The sequence below is a fragment of the Narcine bancroftii genome, chromosome 6, assembly GCF_036971445.1.
Source record: "Narcine bancroftii isolate sNarBan1 chromosome 6, sNarBan1.hap1, whole genome shotgun sequence".
Taxonomy (NCBI): Eukaryota; Metazoa; Chordata; class Chondrichthyes; order Torpediniformes; family Narcinidae; genus Narcine; species Narcine bancroftii.
In genome coordinates, this window is record NC_091474.1 from 131,174,746 (window position 1) to 131,191,502 (window position 16,757).

General features: G+C 42.7%; 1 protein-coding gene across 1 annotated transcript in view; it reads right to left on the bottom strand.

Moving 5' to 3' along the window:
• Nucleotides 1–16,757, bottom strand: part of eys (eyes shut homolog) — a 986,043-nt gene that overhangs the window by 540,195 nt on the left and 429,091 nt on the right. The window contains exon 18 of the mRNA XM_069886108.1: nucleotides 242–497. Coding sequence (XP_069742209.1) covers nucleotides 242–497 — 256 coding nt within the window. The remainder of the gene's footprint in view (nucleotides 1–241; nucleotides 498–16,757) is intronic.

Genomic DNA, 16,757 nt, shown 5'->3' on the forward strand with positions numbered 1-16,757 from the left:
GAGCTCCAAAGGGAAGCGGGGGATACACATTTGATTTCAACATTGGATAAGTACGTGGATGGGAATGGTTTGGAGGGTTCTGGTCTAGTTGCAGGTTGTTGGGACTAGGTGGAGTAATAATTGGCCTATTTCTGGGCTGTTGTATTCTATGGCTTTAACAATCACCGCAACAAGAGCACCATGATGGAAAAATTTCTATTGTCAGCAAAAACAAGGTTTCAAAACCTTCATTTTCACATACCTCCATTGACAGATGAATGATTATGAAGTTTTCTGTCATGCTGAACGATTGCGTTGCTTGACACTGGTGGCATTGGTGAGATCAAAGCAGAAGCTACATGGGGTGTTGCAATAATTGTTGTCATGACAGGATCTTTGGGATCAATGGAAGGAGGAACTGGAAGGCAGCTTATATTGTTGAGGCCATCCACACATTCAAAGCCCACTGGACAAGAATAGATGAAGCAATCATTGTAATTTTGCTCACAATTTACGCCCTGAAACCAAGAAAAAAGAACTTGTTATCAACGAGTATGGCAATTTATAATTGGCACTGATTATGAGCTTTCAGACTCCTCAAAAGCACCACCCTCTTTTCCTCTGCAAATTGTTCAAAGAAAGGTTGTCACTCAAAATTCATTTCATTTTGTAGATGCTGATTGACAGCATCTTCTACACTAATCACTGACCTTTGGCTCAGTGTCAAGGAACTATTACTTGCATTAAGAGCAGTTTTAACATCACAAAACATTTAATTGCAACATGTTCAAATTGATGCTGAGCCATACAGTGGGAGCTGACCATGAAGGAGGATGATCAACTTGAAGATAATCTCACTCCTATTAATGGTTTTAGGACACAGACTCCTGCAGCACAGAACAAGCCCTAAGGCCCAACTCATGCATGCCAAGCAAGATGGCATTCTGGGGTAGGTAGTTCCATTTGCCTTTATTTGGACAATATTCTTCCCAGCACTTCCTAGCCACAAATCTGTCCAAATGTCCTTTGAATTTCAAATTTGTGCCTGTTTCTACAGTTTATACATTTAAAATTACAAGGTGGTGCGAGAATTAGAACCATAGAACATTACACCTCAGAAAAACAGGCCCTTCGGACATTCTAGTCTTTGCCAAATTATTCTGCCTAGTTTCACTGACTTGCACCCAGTCCATATCCCTCCATACCTGTCCAATTATTTCTTAAATGTTAAAATTGAGCCCACATAAACTACTTTAGCTGGAAGCTAGTTCCATACTCCTATCACTGTCAGCGTGAAGAAATTCCCTCCAGGATTCCCCCAAAACTTTTCCCCTTTCACCTGTGTCCTCTGGTTTGTATTTCACCCAACTTCAGTGGAAAAAGCCTAGTTGCATTTAGCCTATCTGTACCCATCATAATTTTGTATACCTCTATCAAATTTCCCCTCATTTTTCTATGCTCCAAGGAATAAAGTCCTAACTTGTTTAACCTTCCCCTGCAACACCATTCCACAAGTCCCATCAACAACCTAGGAAATCTTCTCTGCAGTCTTTCAATTTTAAGAACTTTTCTGTAGTTAGGTGACCAGAACTGCACACAATGCTCCAAATTTGGCCTCAAAATCTCATACAACTTCTCTATAACATCCTAACTCTTATTCTCAAATATTTAGATTTATGAAGGCCAATATGCCAAAAGCTCTCTTTACAACCATTTCCGTGACACCACTTTCAGGGAATTATGCTCTATCAGAGCCAGGGATACACTGGCATGGTCGGGGGGGGGTGGAGAAATGATGGGCAAGGAAAAATGCCATTGCTCCCACATTGAGCCACTGCCTTCTTCTCGTTGCGAGCTGGTGCAATGCTCCTCTGCGCCCATGTCTGGAGTTGGATGGGGCAGGAGGGCAACAGATGCCTGGGGGCAGGGTGGGCAGGGCTAGGAGCCCATTTTTTGCAGAGAATCTGCAGTCAATTTAGAGTGCAGCCACTCCGTAAAAATGTATAGGGGTCCTGGTGGAAAATTATGGGATGGAATTTACGTAATAAATTCCGTCTTGACATTTTGACATTGCCAGCGGACCAGAAAATTTGCGGAAGTTTTTGCTTCTCAGCAGCTGTGTAAAAGTGCCTAATGATTTCACATCCAGCCTTTTGGATGTACGGTCTTCAGGGCCTATCAGGATATTTTAAATCAGTCAAAGATACACCATATGCCAAATTTCACAGACTTGAATTCAAAACTTTGAATCAAAATGAACACTATGCTCAAAATTACAAGGCATTTAAATTTCTCAATTCCTGGTTTGATTTTCAGTTTCAAATAATGCTTGAGTGGTTGCATATTGTGACTGTAATTACAGTGGTAAATCAGAGAGACCATGAAAATAGGCACAGGGATCAAAATGAGCTCAAAATGCTTGACTGAAATGCAGACAGCTCATCAATTTCTTTCTGCCTACCTATTAGAATGATTGCAGCAGGCAGACAGCATGAACATTGTTGTTTGTTGGTTGGGGACCTTGGTATGAGCAACTTTTAAATAGAGGCTAAAGCTAGTGTTCATATTTTAAAGTGTATATGGTGTTGCAACTCATGCTGGGAATGAAAATGGGAAAGGAGATAAGAATCCAAGCAGAAAGAGAAAATGAAGCAAAGTAGAAACTAAAACAAACATTAGAAAAAAAGTAAAAGTGGAGTACAGAAAAGTCAAATGCAAAATACACAAATATTACTGGAATGTGGAAGGACAAGGAGCGTCAGGGCAGTTTATCTGAACATCCATGCATTTGAAACAAGGTCAATCAACTTGTGGCACAAAATCAGTGCGCAGGGGTATTATTTAGTGGCCTTAACAGAAATGTGGTTGCATGGAGGCCATGATTTGGAATGAAGTATCCAAGTGTATCAGGTAATTCAGAAGGAGAGGCAGCAAGCGTTCTTAATGAAAGATGAGAGGGTGACAGTGAGAGATGACGATCTCAGGGGCAGAATGTTGAATCCATCTGATAGAGATTAGGAACAGTAAGATGAAATATTCACTGGTGGAAGTAGTCGATGGGCCACCAAATAACATAAATAGACAGGCAATAAGACATAGGAGCAGTATAGGCTCTTGAGTCTATTGACTCTGCCCCACTATTCAATCATGAGCTGATCCATGTTCCCTCTGCCCCAGTGCCAGGCCTCCCATAACCTTTGATGCTCTGGCTAATCAAGAACATAACTCTGCCTTAAATACACCCAATGTGCTGGCTTCCACAACCGAATGTGGCAATAAATTCCACAGATTCACCACCCTCTCCTGAAGAAATTCTTATGTACGCATCTCTGTTTTAAGTGGACGCCTTTTAATCTTGAAGTTGTGCTCTCTTGACCTAAACTTTCTACACCATGGGAAACAACCTTTTAACATCAATTCTGCCCATACCATTGAACATTCAATGTTTCAATGAGATCACATGCCCCCCCCCCAAAAATTTTCCTAAATTCCAACAAATACAGACCAAGAGCTATCAAATGCTCATCACATGATAATCCAAAAAATATCTAATGCTTGCAAGAATGAAACAGCAGTTGGCATGGGGGACTTTAACATGCACATAGATTGAGAAAGTCATGTTAGTGGAAGCATTCTTGAGGAGTGTGGTTAATCACTGCTATACTGTGATCAGCTACTGGCAGTTGGACATGCTACCTGAGACTAATCCTACCCATTTCCCCTGCCATGATCAGTCGATGAGGTTGGTTGGTGCTCCAATCTATAGTCAATAAAAGCCTATCATTTTCACAACCCAAGTCTTTTGTGGTAATTGATGGTGCATCAATTTTATTGACTATAGACAAGAGCAGCATTCAACCTCATCAACTGATCATGGCAGGAAGAGTGGGGAGCATGCAAAGGGGTAATGGGGAGGATCAGTCTCAGGAGGCATGTCCAGCCAGCAGTAGTCAATCTGGTTTACCACAAGGAGTTTAGAGAATTAATCTATGATCGATTTATTTTCAGCATGGTTGAAGCCAATTCTGGCCATTGAAACCCATGCCACTATTACATCCAATTAACCTGTCAACTCTGAACATGTTTGGAAGGTGGGAGGAAATCAAAACACTGGTTTCAGTGAGAGCATACAACCTCATGACAGTGCTGGATTTGAACCCAGGTTGCTCATGCTATAACAACATTGTGGTAACTGCTACAGTAACCATGCTGCCCTTTTGAAAGTAAACTGGCACAAAATATAAAACTGATCATAAAAGATTTTAGAATGGGTAAAGGATGGAAGATGAGAAGGGGGAATTAATACAGGGAAATGAATAAATAACCAAGATATTGAGCAACTATTTTGTGTCACTCTTCACAGTGGAGGACATGTCGAATGTGCTCAAAGTGATGTTATGGATGCAATGGGAGGTGAGGACCTCAATACATTGGCTATCATTAAAAAGATCATGCCGAGCTAACTAATTGGTCTAAAGGTATTAATCGCTTGGTGTTATTGAAATGCATCCGAGGGGACTGAAAGAAATGGAAACAGTTGTGCTCGAGACGACTGTGATAATTCAGCAGAATTCATTCTGGGCAGGTCCAAGTGGATTGTATACAGTGAATGTCACACCACTGTTTAAAAAAGGCAAATAATGATAGGCCAGTTAGCATAACATCTATAGTCAGGAAAATTCTTGAACTTATCATTGAAGAAGAAATAGTAAGATATCTGGATAGCATATAGTCCCATGGAGATCTTGTCGCTGAGGAGGACTTTGCTAACTGAGCTGCGCAGCAGGCTTTGGACTTGGGGTGAGGGGCCATACACAGCCTTTAGAGCCTTGTAGAAACCCCTGAAGTCGCCAATGTCGGCACTAAGCTGGGTTCGTTTGGCGAGGCTAGTCCACCACTCATTTTGGATCTCCCGGAGTTTGCGCTGAAGATGGCTACATGCACGACGGAAGGCTTGTTTCTTCTCTGGCCAGGACGAATTTGTAAGGTGAGCCTGGTGGGCAGCTCGCTTCTTTGCCAGCAGCTCCTGGATTTCCTGGCTGTTTTCGTCAAACCAGTCCTCGTTTTTCCTGGAGGAGAAGCCCAGTACCTCTTCAGTGGATTACAGTATGGTAGTCTTCAGCTATTCCCAGAGGGTTTCAGGGGACGAGTCCATGAGGCGGATTGCATCCTTGAGCTTTGCTTTGAGGTTTGCCTGGAAGTTTCCTCTCACTTCGTCTGACTGCAGGTTTCCAACATTGAACCTCATTCTGGGGGCTTCACTGTTCCTGGGCTTTGGCTTGAAGTGAAGGTTGAGCTTGCAGCGAACCAGCCAGTGGTCAGTGTGGCATTCTGCGCTGGGCATGACTCTGGTGTGGAGCGCATCTCCATCCTCAACCGATGGTCAGAACACTTCCAATCTCTTTTCAGTGCCAACCGCTCAGTACAAGATTCCGCCCTGCTCCAGCTCCCTCAACAGCCCCTAAGGCTAGAGCTGGATGAGGTCCTCACCCGGGAAGAGACATATAAGGCAATTGAACAACTGAAAAGTGGCAAAGCAGCAGGTATGGATGGAATCCCCCCCAGAGGTCTGGAAGGCTGGCGGCAAAACTCTGCATACCAAACTGCATGAGTTTTTCAAGCTTTGCTGGGACCAAGGAAAACTGCCTCAGGACCTTCGTGATGCCATAATCATCACCCTGTACAAAAACAAAGGCAAGAAATCAGACTGCTCAAACTACTGGGGAATCACGCTGCTCTCCATTGCAGGCACCATTTCATCGGATCCAAGGATCGACAATGAGATAGACAACAGACTCATAAAGGCAAATAGCGCCTTTGGACTACACAAGAGTCTGGAAAAACAAGCAACTGAAAAACCACACAAAGATAAGCATACACAGAGCCGTTGTCATACCCACACTCCTGTTCGGCTCCGAATCATGGGTCCTCTACCGGCATCACCTACGGTTCTTAGAACGCTTCCACCAGCGTTGTCTCCGCTCCATCCTCAACATTCATTGGAGCAACTTCATCCCTAACATCGAAGTACTCGAGATGGCGGAGGCCGACAGCATCGAATCCACGCTGTTGAAGATCCAACTGCGCTGGGTAGGTCACATCTCCAGAATGGAGGACCATCGCCTCTCCAAGATCGTGTTATATGGCGAGCTCTCCATTGGCCATCGTGTCAGAGGTGCACCAAAGAAGAGGTACAAGGACTGCCTAAAGAAATCTCTTGATGCCTGCCACATTGACCACTGCCAGTGGGTTGATATCGCCTCAAACAGTGCATCTTGGCACCTCACAGTTCGGCGAACAGCAACCTCCTTTGAAGACCGCAGAGCCCACCTCACTGACAAAAGGCAAAGGAGGAAAAACCCAACACCCAACCCCAACCAACCAATTTTCCCTTGCAACCGCTGCAATCGTGTCTGCCTGTCCCGCATCGGACTTGTCAGCCACAAACGAGCCTGCAGCTGACATGGACATTTATCCCTCCATAAATCTTCGTCCGCGAAGCCAAGCCAAAGAAAGAAGATAGTCCCATCAGGCAGATGCAGCAGGTTTTCAGGAAGGACAGGCTCTGTTTGACAAAATTTACTCATGTTCATTGAGGATATAATGAACAGTGGATAGAGGGGAATAGGTGGATGTTGTGTACTTGGATTTGCAGAAGGTGTTCGACAAGGTGACACATTAAAGACTTAGCCACAAGAATATGGAGTTGTGGGTAATGGATTTACATGGATTAAGGTGTGGTTCACTAATAGGAGTTAAATGGGCATTTTATTTTGTCAGTAGTGAGCATAGTCCATCAGGGATTGTTGCTGGACCTGCAACTGTTCAGAATAATATTAAAAATTTGGATGAGATGACCATATGTCATGCATCTCAGTTTTCTGATGACACTAACTGGAGTGGAAAAACAAATTGTGCAGAGGATGTGGAAAGTCTGAAGAGAGACATGGATAGGTTAAATGAGTGGGCAAGGATCTGACAGATGAAGTACAATGTTGGTAAAAAGATTATACAGTTTGAAAGAAAAAAAATTGACAATCTGATTATTAAAATGCTGAAAGATTGCAATGTGCTGTTGTGCAAAGGGACTGGTGAATGTTTGTGCATGGATTGGAGGGTTGGGGACTGGATGCATGGCAGTGGGAGTAGGCAGAATGAAAGTTTGGGACAGACTATCAAGGGTTAAATGGCCCATATTCTGTGCTGTAATTTTACAAGGTTCTTTGGTTCTACAAAATATTGGTTTGCAGATACAACATATAATCAAAAAGGCAAATCAAATATTCACCTTTACTGTCAAAAAGGATAGAAGGGAGGTTCTGCTACAACTTTACAGGGTACCAATGAGGTTGCACCTGTGCGCAGATAGAGCAAAGAATATTAACCGTAGAACACTACAGCACAAACAGGCCCTTCAGCCCATCTATTCCATGCAGAAGTATTCCATCCATTACCACTCACCTGCAACCCATAGCCCTCCCATACATATATCTATCTAAATTTCTCTTAAATGTAGAAATTGAACCAACATCCACCACTTCTGCTGGCAGGACATTTGATAAACGTGAGCAAATAATTTCTCCTTTCAGATGCTGATAGATTTGTTGCGTTGTTTCCCGATTTCCATTTTTTAATCTCTGATTTTCAGTTCTACTTGCATTATTGCAGTTCTATGATGTCCCACGATACTGCTCCAAGCAACTTAGGCAAGATATCTGTTCAACTGTAAATGTTCATTTGATAAATTTTAATTGGTCTTCTCCAACTCTACCTCATGGCTGTAACCTCTTAGTTAAACTTCCAAATAAGGCTAGATAAGTGAAAATTAAACTTGGCATGGCTTGAATAATGCAGCGATAGAGCTTCATAAACTCCATAACTAAAGTAATATCAGATTTTTTTTTAAACCCCCATCTCATTTGTTGCTGCCCTGCTTAACAAATTTTCTTGGATTAAGCCAAGGATATTTTAATTTCTGTTGACATTTTCCAAGATATTGAGATATGACACACACCAAGAGACCTTCATAATATGTGTGGAAGCAATTTTCAAGTCAATAAACAAGATTAAGAGATATTAGTTAGATGTGCATCTAGGTGCTCTATAGTTTAAAAAAAAAATCTCCGTGAAAGTAAAAAACCTTTTAATCATCATGAAAGGAAATCTTTTCAACTTGTTTGATTTGATTCAAAGTCACAGCACTGTGGTTACACAAAGAGGGTAAATGAGGTCAGTGCTATTAGTATTTCTGCCTCATGAATACAAGGACTTTGGTTTGGTCTGACCTCCTAAACTCTCCTAGGTGGAGTTTGCACGTCCTCCTCCTGATGTAGGGCTCATCTGGGTGTTGTTGTTTCTTACCAAAGACATACAATTCGGCAGACTTGCTGCCTATGGCAAATTGTATAACATATGTTGATAAATGATGGATGCTTAGGGCAGCTGAGGAGACAGTGTAGAGTATAAAGATGGATGAAATTAGGATAGAAATAGTTGGGTGTTAACATGGACTCATTGGGCCAGAAGGCCTGATTCTACACTCTAACTCTGCAACAACCCACAGGTAAATTTTCATATGACTCAATGGGCAACTGCATATTTTGCAAAATGGGCCCTGCTGGAGCTCATTAACATTCAGCATCTTCCCCAAGTGATTATACTCCATTCATTTATTCCCCTTCCCACACCAAGCTGTCTATTCTCCCAGAATGAGGCCCATCATAAACAAGGGGAACAGTATTTCATATTGCGCCAAGGCAGTCCAAGGCCCAATGGCATTAATATTTAAGTTTCTAATTTTACATAAAGAGACCCCCCACCTCTTCCCAGCTACTCGCATTCTTCCCACCCCACCCCATTTTTGTTGTCACCATCCCCAACCACCATTCATTCTTATTTTTCTCCCTCTCTGGTTCCTTCCTTTTTTACCCACATTATCTCTCCCTTCCACTATTTGACCCCACTATTCGGTCAATCTGGTACCATCTCACCTTCCCCAACAACTCTTTTCCAAGACCTTTCATTATCAAACCACTTTTCACCTTCCTGACTGATTTCAGCACTGGCGGCCTCTGTCTCTAAACATCCTGCTGGTTGACCCCATCTTCCATCCAACTCCTGTTTCCTCCTGTACCCCTCTCCCTTTGTCTGGCCTGCCTCTCCACTGCTCTGTCCATGATCCTACATCCCAGCCTGTCTCCTGTCCAACCCTTTTCATCCTCACCACATTATACCAGCTTTCTCTCCTGATAAATCGTTCTGGTCCAAAACAATGACAATTATTTTTCTCCCATTGATGCTACTTAACCTGCTGAGTTCTTCTGGCAGGCTGCTTTTTTAAAAATTAAAAAAAATTGCTCCAGATTTCAACACGTGCAGTCTCTTGCGTGGCTCCATTTATTTCTTCGGCAAGTTAGTGGAGTTACTTACCAGGAGGATATGGGATTTAGGAATAAAACAGTATGGATGAGGGCATTCTTGATCATGTCCAGTAAATATCTAATAGTGTGGTAGCTTTGTCTTTCATGTCACTCTGGAAATGCATCTCCATACAAAAAACAAAACTTAATATCAGAAACTGAATGCTCAATTAAACATTTATTGAGATGAAAGTTTATCCCTCACCTTCTGAACCAAAGAGCATGAAGGATTGAGAGGAAATCACAGAAATAACAGGTGAACTGGAATCGAATCATGCACAGAATGTGAAATTTCTGGAATGAAAATAAATAGGAGCAGAAAAATGTCACAGGAAATAGAGGAAAAGATTTCTGAGAGGAATTTATGAGCTATAAATTTTGTATATGAATGACATTGCTGGATCATTAATCTTAACATTGACAGCATTCTTGTGCTACTAATTGCAGGAAAACTTTCTGTAGAGAGCTTTAATTGAGACACTGAGTACTAATACAGCAGCTTAATGAAATCTAGAAGTGGTCGTGGATATGATTTTGTGAAACTAATGATGATGTCCAGCATCTTGGATTTGATGCTCAATCCTTTACCTATTAATAATGAGGAAGCTGTTAACTCCATTGTTATTTTGGAAGCTAAATCATGGATTCGATACTTTTGCTGACAGGACAATCTCGAAGTACCTAAAACAATTTGCTGGAGGAACTCAAAAGATTGAACAATGTCAGCGGAGAAAAAGAATAGTAAACCTTTCATCATCTTGAGATTATGTAACCCCAATTTCTAAGTGCAGTTTTAGATGAAAATGTGCCAACGTGGATAAAGACAAAGCAACTTCTGTCTCCGCATCTGATTTATGTGGTGATGAACTTGAAGTACTGGTTACATTACTAAGGTAGTCACCACAGGCAAATATAATTTGAACATACCCAGCCTACACATCAGGAGACCCAGCTCTCTGCAAGAAATCCAAGTAAAATCTCCGCAAGGCCATTAAAGAAGCCAGGAGATGATATCACACCAACCTAGAGACTCAAGAGGGAACTGTGGGTATACGGTAACCACGGTAGGACATTCATGCCATCACAGAACAAAGCAAAGCCCAACACCACAGAATGCAACAGCACAACTCTCCGCCACTAGTTAAACACATTCAAGGCACACTTTGAACAGAGAGCCTGCAGGGATGGGATTACAACAAGCAATGCTGCTGAAATCAGGGTAGCTTTCAAGCAGGTGACCCATGGAGAGGGATTGGCCCAGATGAAGTCCCGGCATGAGTCTTGACAGGCTGCACAGATCAACTGGTGGATGTACGCACAGACATCTTCAGGTTCTCCTTGCAACAAGCCAAATACTCCACTTGCTTCAAGGAGGTCACCATAACAGTAATGAAGTCTAATAACAGGACTAAAGGATGACCAACTATTTCCATTTGAAATCCACCATCAAGTGCTTTGAGAGGTTGCTCATGTCTCATCATCTCAAACTGACCAGTGAACCTTGGCCCAACTCAATTAGCCTCCTGGCAAAACACATCCAAAGCAGATGCTGTCACATTTGTGGCCCGAAATGTGAAGTTAATGAAACATTAAACACAAGTTTTATCAGGTAAACTTCTCAGTGGCTTTTTATTCTCCCGTTTTCCTTTGTTCTCCTGCTTGTGTTCTTCTCTCTCTCTCTCTCTCATACCACGTGACTTCCGGTACATCTCATACATATTCATTATCATGACATCCCTCCTTTAATCAGAAATAAACTTTACCTTCACTTACCAATATCCCTCGGAAACATACAAACATCGTAACTAATGGTAATACTATAACTCAACTACATAAAGTTTACTTCCTACAGCACTCATACATGCACTTTATGATACAAGATTAAAATACTGTCCCAAAGTTCTTACTAAAACTATGGCACAAAGTCTTCGTATCGTTTGGGCACTTTCCGGTTTCGTTTCGGCCTGCCTGCGATATTGTCGTTGCTTCTCGGTTGTTCACTCTCGGCGTCGGAAATACTGCTCGCCACAGCTTCGGGTGTTTCTGGCGCTCTAGTCACTTCATCAGGAGTGCTGGTAACTGCCTCTGGAACATCATCAGGTCTCTCAGTTTCAGTATCTCGTATTGGCCTTTCAATCTCTTCGCTCGATGTATCTCTGGACTGGTACCTTTTGACACTTGATACATTTCTCTTATACAGTACTCCAGTCGGAGACTTGACTGTCACCATACTGCCATTTCTGGATACGACAGTATAGGGTTGATGGTAATAAGGTGTGTCTAGCTTACCACCAGTTTCATGCCTCACTAGAACATTATCTCCTGGCATGATGTCTGAGTACTTGGCTCCACGTTTCGAATCTGTGTACAGCTTTGCTGCACCTTTCTTTTCAGCATCGTAGTCCCTCATCTCCTGGTCATCTCGGATTTCCTTTATTTCTGGCATTTTTGTGCGGATTTTTCTCCCAAAAAATGCTTCTGCAGGACTTTTTCCAGTGGTTGCATGAGGCGTTGCTCGATAGACAGCCACATAAGATAGCAATGCTTCTCGCCAATTTTGTCCTTCTGCGTGTGCAATCCTCAATCGTTTTTCAATGGACTGATTTTGTCTCTCTACTTCTCCATTGGCTTGCGGCCATTTCGGAGTTACTTTATGATGGTGGATACCTGTGGTCCTCATGTATTCCGTAAATGTCTCGGAAATGAATTGTGGACCATTGTCAGAGTATAATGTAACAGGTAATCGATATCTTGCAAATATCTCTGCTAACACTTGTATTGTTTTTTCAGTGGTTGTGGACTTCATCACCACGTACTCATAGTATCTGCTGTAGTAATCTATCACTACCATAATTGATTCACCCGTCGGTAAAGGTCCAAGAAAATCAACAGCTACGTCGATCCATGGTCCTGTTGGGAGTTGCGAACTCCGGATCGGTTCTGGCGGATTACTCCTACTTGTGATTTGACATCCGTGACAAGTTTTAACAAATTTCTCTGCGTCTTTATCACAACTTGGCCACCATACCTTGGTCCTGAGGTTCTGCTTGGTACCAACAATACCTAGGTGTCCTTCATGCGCTAAGGATACGATCTTCGGTCTCAATCTTTGCGGAATCACCAATCTGCAACCTCTTAATACACACTGTTCGATGCAACAAAGTTTGTCTCTAATGGGATTGTAAGCCTTGTGAGTACACTTGTCCCATTGTCCACTCTGTATGCATTCTCTTACTTCCATGAGTTCTGGATCACGTTTGGATTCTCTCTCGACCTCCTTCGTAGTCACAGCTTTCGGTGTCGACTGAATAGGTACGAAGCGTACAAAGCTCTCTGTTTCTGTTCCCAATTTTGACTTGGAATGTGGACCACCATCCTTCACCAATCTGGACAACAGATCTGCAATGTTTGTTTTCCCTGCAATGTGGATTACTTTATATTTGTAGGGTTGTAGTCTGAGTACCCATCTCTCTATTCCGGCACATGGTTTGGATCTAGGTGCATAGATCACCTCTAATGGCTTATGATCTGTGATGAGTTCAAATTCAATGCCGTATAAATATTCATGGAACCTCTCACAGGCCCATACAAGTCCGAGTGCTTCTTTCTCTGTCTGAGAGTATCTTCTTTCCACATCTGATAACGATCTGCTGGCATAGGCAATGATTCTTGGTCCTCCATCATGCATCTGGACCAACACGGCTCCTAAACCAACCGGGCTGACATCCACTACGACTTTGGTTGATGCCGCCAGATCGTAATATCCAAGAGTTTTTGCATCTGTCAGGCTTTGCTTCAGCGCTGTGAACGCTTTCTTCTGCTCAGATCCAAAATGAAATGGTACACCTTTCCTGGTTAGTTTCCTTAGTGGTTCTGCCACTGTAGCGAAATTAGGAATGAACTTTGCACAAAAATTGACCAATCCCAGGAAACTCCTCACCTCTGTTGCGTTCTGAGGTGCACGTGCCTCTTCAATAGCTTTCACCTTGGCCTCTGCAAGGTTTAGTCCTTTCCGTGTAAGTCTGTGTCCCATGAAGTCCATTTCTGACACACCGAACTGGCACTTGTTTACATTCACGGTAAGGCCTGCCTCCTGTAGTCTAGATAGTACACGCCTCAACCGTTTGTCATGCTCTTCCTTCGTTGGTCCATGGATTATGATGTCGTCAGAAATGTTGGCAACTCCAGGAATGCCTTGAATCTCTCGATGGATTTCATACTGGTAGATCTCCGAAGCTGCATTAATTCCAAATGATAGTCTCTTGTAAGGATACAATCCACAGTGAGTCACAAATGTTGTTACATCTCGGGAACCTGGATCCAGCTCTAATTGATGATAGCCCCATTTCAGATCAATTTTTGAGAATATCTTACTGGTAGTTAGTTCTTGAAGTATTTCCTCCACCGTTGGTTTAGGGTGTCATTCTCTAATTATAGCTTCATTGGCCATTCTCATGTCAACACATAGTCTTATGTCACCCTTTGGTTTGGGCACAATCGCTACGGGACTGACCCATTGTGTCGAATGTTCCACCGGATCAATAATGTCTTGTTCGATCAATTCTTTAATTTTGGCTTCGACTTTCCCACGAAGTCCAAACGGAGTTCGGCGCATTGGTTGTGCATTGGGTTTGACCGTTTCATCTACCGCTAGCTTCAATTGTCGACTTTTCAGCTTTCCTACTCCTTGGAAGACTGCGGGGAATTCTTGCTTCATATCCTCGTATGACTGAATTGAATTGACACAAGCTCCAATATGAAGTATTGCCAGGTCTTGCGCCGTGCTTCTACTCAGCAATGGTTCTCCCCTCTCTTCTATGACCATAAACTCTGCTTCGGTGCACTTATCTCCAGCTTCAACAGTTGCAGTAAAACATCCAATGGTCTGCAATGGCTTGGTTGCTGTGTATGGATATAGTTTCTTGGAACATTTCTTTGAGGTACAGATGATCTTTTTCCTTTTCAACTTCTCCCATAAATGTCGATCAATCACATTACTGTCACTGCCTGAGTCTACAATGACCTGCACTGTCACTCTACCAATGATCACTGGGACCTTCTCATGATGTACTTCATTCAACGTAAATTGGTAACAACTCTGTTCCTCCTCGTTATTATCATTGTCACTGTCTATCTGGCGAATGGTATCTTTCTTTCCAGGATACTTTCCTTTCCCCCAGGCTTTGCCTTTGGAAGTTGTACTCTTCCTCTTCTGGTCTGCATTGGACTTGCTTTTGCACTTCTTTGCAAAGTGGTCCTTGCCTCCACACTTTCTGCAAACTTTGCCTTTGGCCGGGCAATATGGGTCTTTTCCAAAGTGACCTCGGTTTCCACATCGATAACACTCCACGTCCTGTGTCGACGTATATCTTGGCTGGTTATGGCGATGTGAGAGCCTCTTAATTTACTGGCTGAGTTGTCTTTCAGGGTCATGGTATGAAATTGCCCTTCAACAGCCTCTAATGCAGCAGCAATGGTTAAAGCATCGGTGAGTTCCAACTCACTCCCTCTTTCCAGTAGACGTCTTCTGAGTTTATCTGATCTACAGTGCTGTACGACTTGATCCAGTAATTGGTTGTCCAAATCAGCTGGCATGTAATTGCATCCAACAGCTAGCTGGCGTAGTCTCGTCACGTACTGAGCAATTGTCTGGCCATCTTCTTGTCTCGTTCTCCGAAACAAATGGTGTTAAAATGTAGCATTCGGTGTCACTACATAGTGTGCATTTAATGCATCTACTCATCTTTTCTTTCAGTATTCAAAAGTGTCTTAAATGTTTCCCGAACTGAGGCTCCTGCGGTGAAAAGAAGTAACGCCCTTCTCTGCGCTTTTTGTTCAACTGTACCGGTATCTAGAAATAGGCCACGACTGTCGGCGTAGGATTCAAATTCTTCCAGCCATGCCTTCCACTTTCCACTTACAATGCTTGCATCACCAGTCGTGTCAAAATGAGCAATTCCACTATGAGGAGAATAAAGACCCAGAGAAGTTTACCTGATAAACTTGTGTTTAATGTTTTATTAACTTCACATTTCGGGCCACAAATGTGACACTTACCTCCACACTTTCTGCAAACTTTGCCTTTGGCCGGGCAATATGGGTCTTTTCCAAAGTGACCTCGGTTTCCACATCGATAACACTCCACGTCATGTGTCGGCGTATATCTTGGCTGATTATGGCAATGTGAGAGCCTCTTAATTTGCTGGCTTGAGTTGTCTTTCAGGGTCATGGTATGAAATTGCCCTTCAACAGCCTCTAATGCAGCAGCAATGGTTAAAGCATCGGTGAGTTCCAACTCACTCCCTCTTTCCAGTAGACGTCTTCTGAGTTTATCTGATCTGCAGTGCTGTACGACTTGATCCAATAATTGGTTGTCCAAATCAGCTGGCATGTAATTGCATCCAACAGCTAGCTGGCGTAGTCTCGTCACGTACTGAGCAATTGTCTGGCTATCTTCTTGTCTCGTTCTCCGAAACAAATGGCGTTGAAATGTAGCATTCGGTGTCACTACATAGTGTGCATTTAATGCATCTACCGCTTTCCGGTACTCATCCTTCCTTCCAGTATTCAAAAGTGTCTTAAATGTTTCCCGAACTGCAGGTCCAGCAGTGAAAAGAAGTAACGCCCTTTTCTGCGCTTTTTGTTCAACTGTACCGGTATCCAGAAATAGGCCACGACTGTCGGCGTAGGATTCAAATTCTTCCAGCCATGCCTTCCACTTCACACTTACAGTGCTTGCATCACCCGTTGGGTCAAAATGAGCAATTCCACTATGTGTTAGAAAGTCTGCCCCAGCCATGAGGAAATATTCCAGCCCCAAAAGTACTGAGTCACAGAGAAAATTCTTATCACCTTGAAGTTGTTTGTAATCCACTGTAATCTTGTTTAGTCTTTAATTTTCTTCAAGCTTCTTTCATCCTCATCGCCAATGTCACATTTGTGGCCCGAAATGTGAAGTTAATGAAACATTAAACACAAGTTTTATCAGGTAAACTTCTCAGTGGCTTTTTATTCTCCCATTTTCCTTTGTTCTCCTGCTTGTGTTCTCTCTCTCTCTCATACCACGTGACTTCCGGTACATCTCATACATATTCATTATCATGACAGATGCCATTTCCCTTCTTTTCTAATAGCAAAACACTAAAGTCTGCAGACACTGTAGTTGAAGTAAAAACAAAGCTGGAGAAACTCAGCCGGTAAAACAGTGTACTTTATATAGCAAAGAGATACATAACCAATGTTTCTGGCTTAATTGGCTGTGAAGCCCTTTCACCAATGGTCTCGAAGACATGAAAAGGTTTGATACAAATGTAGGCCTTTCCTTCACATGAGATGAGAGGAAACAGAGGGTCCTATTCA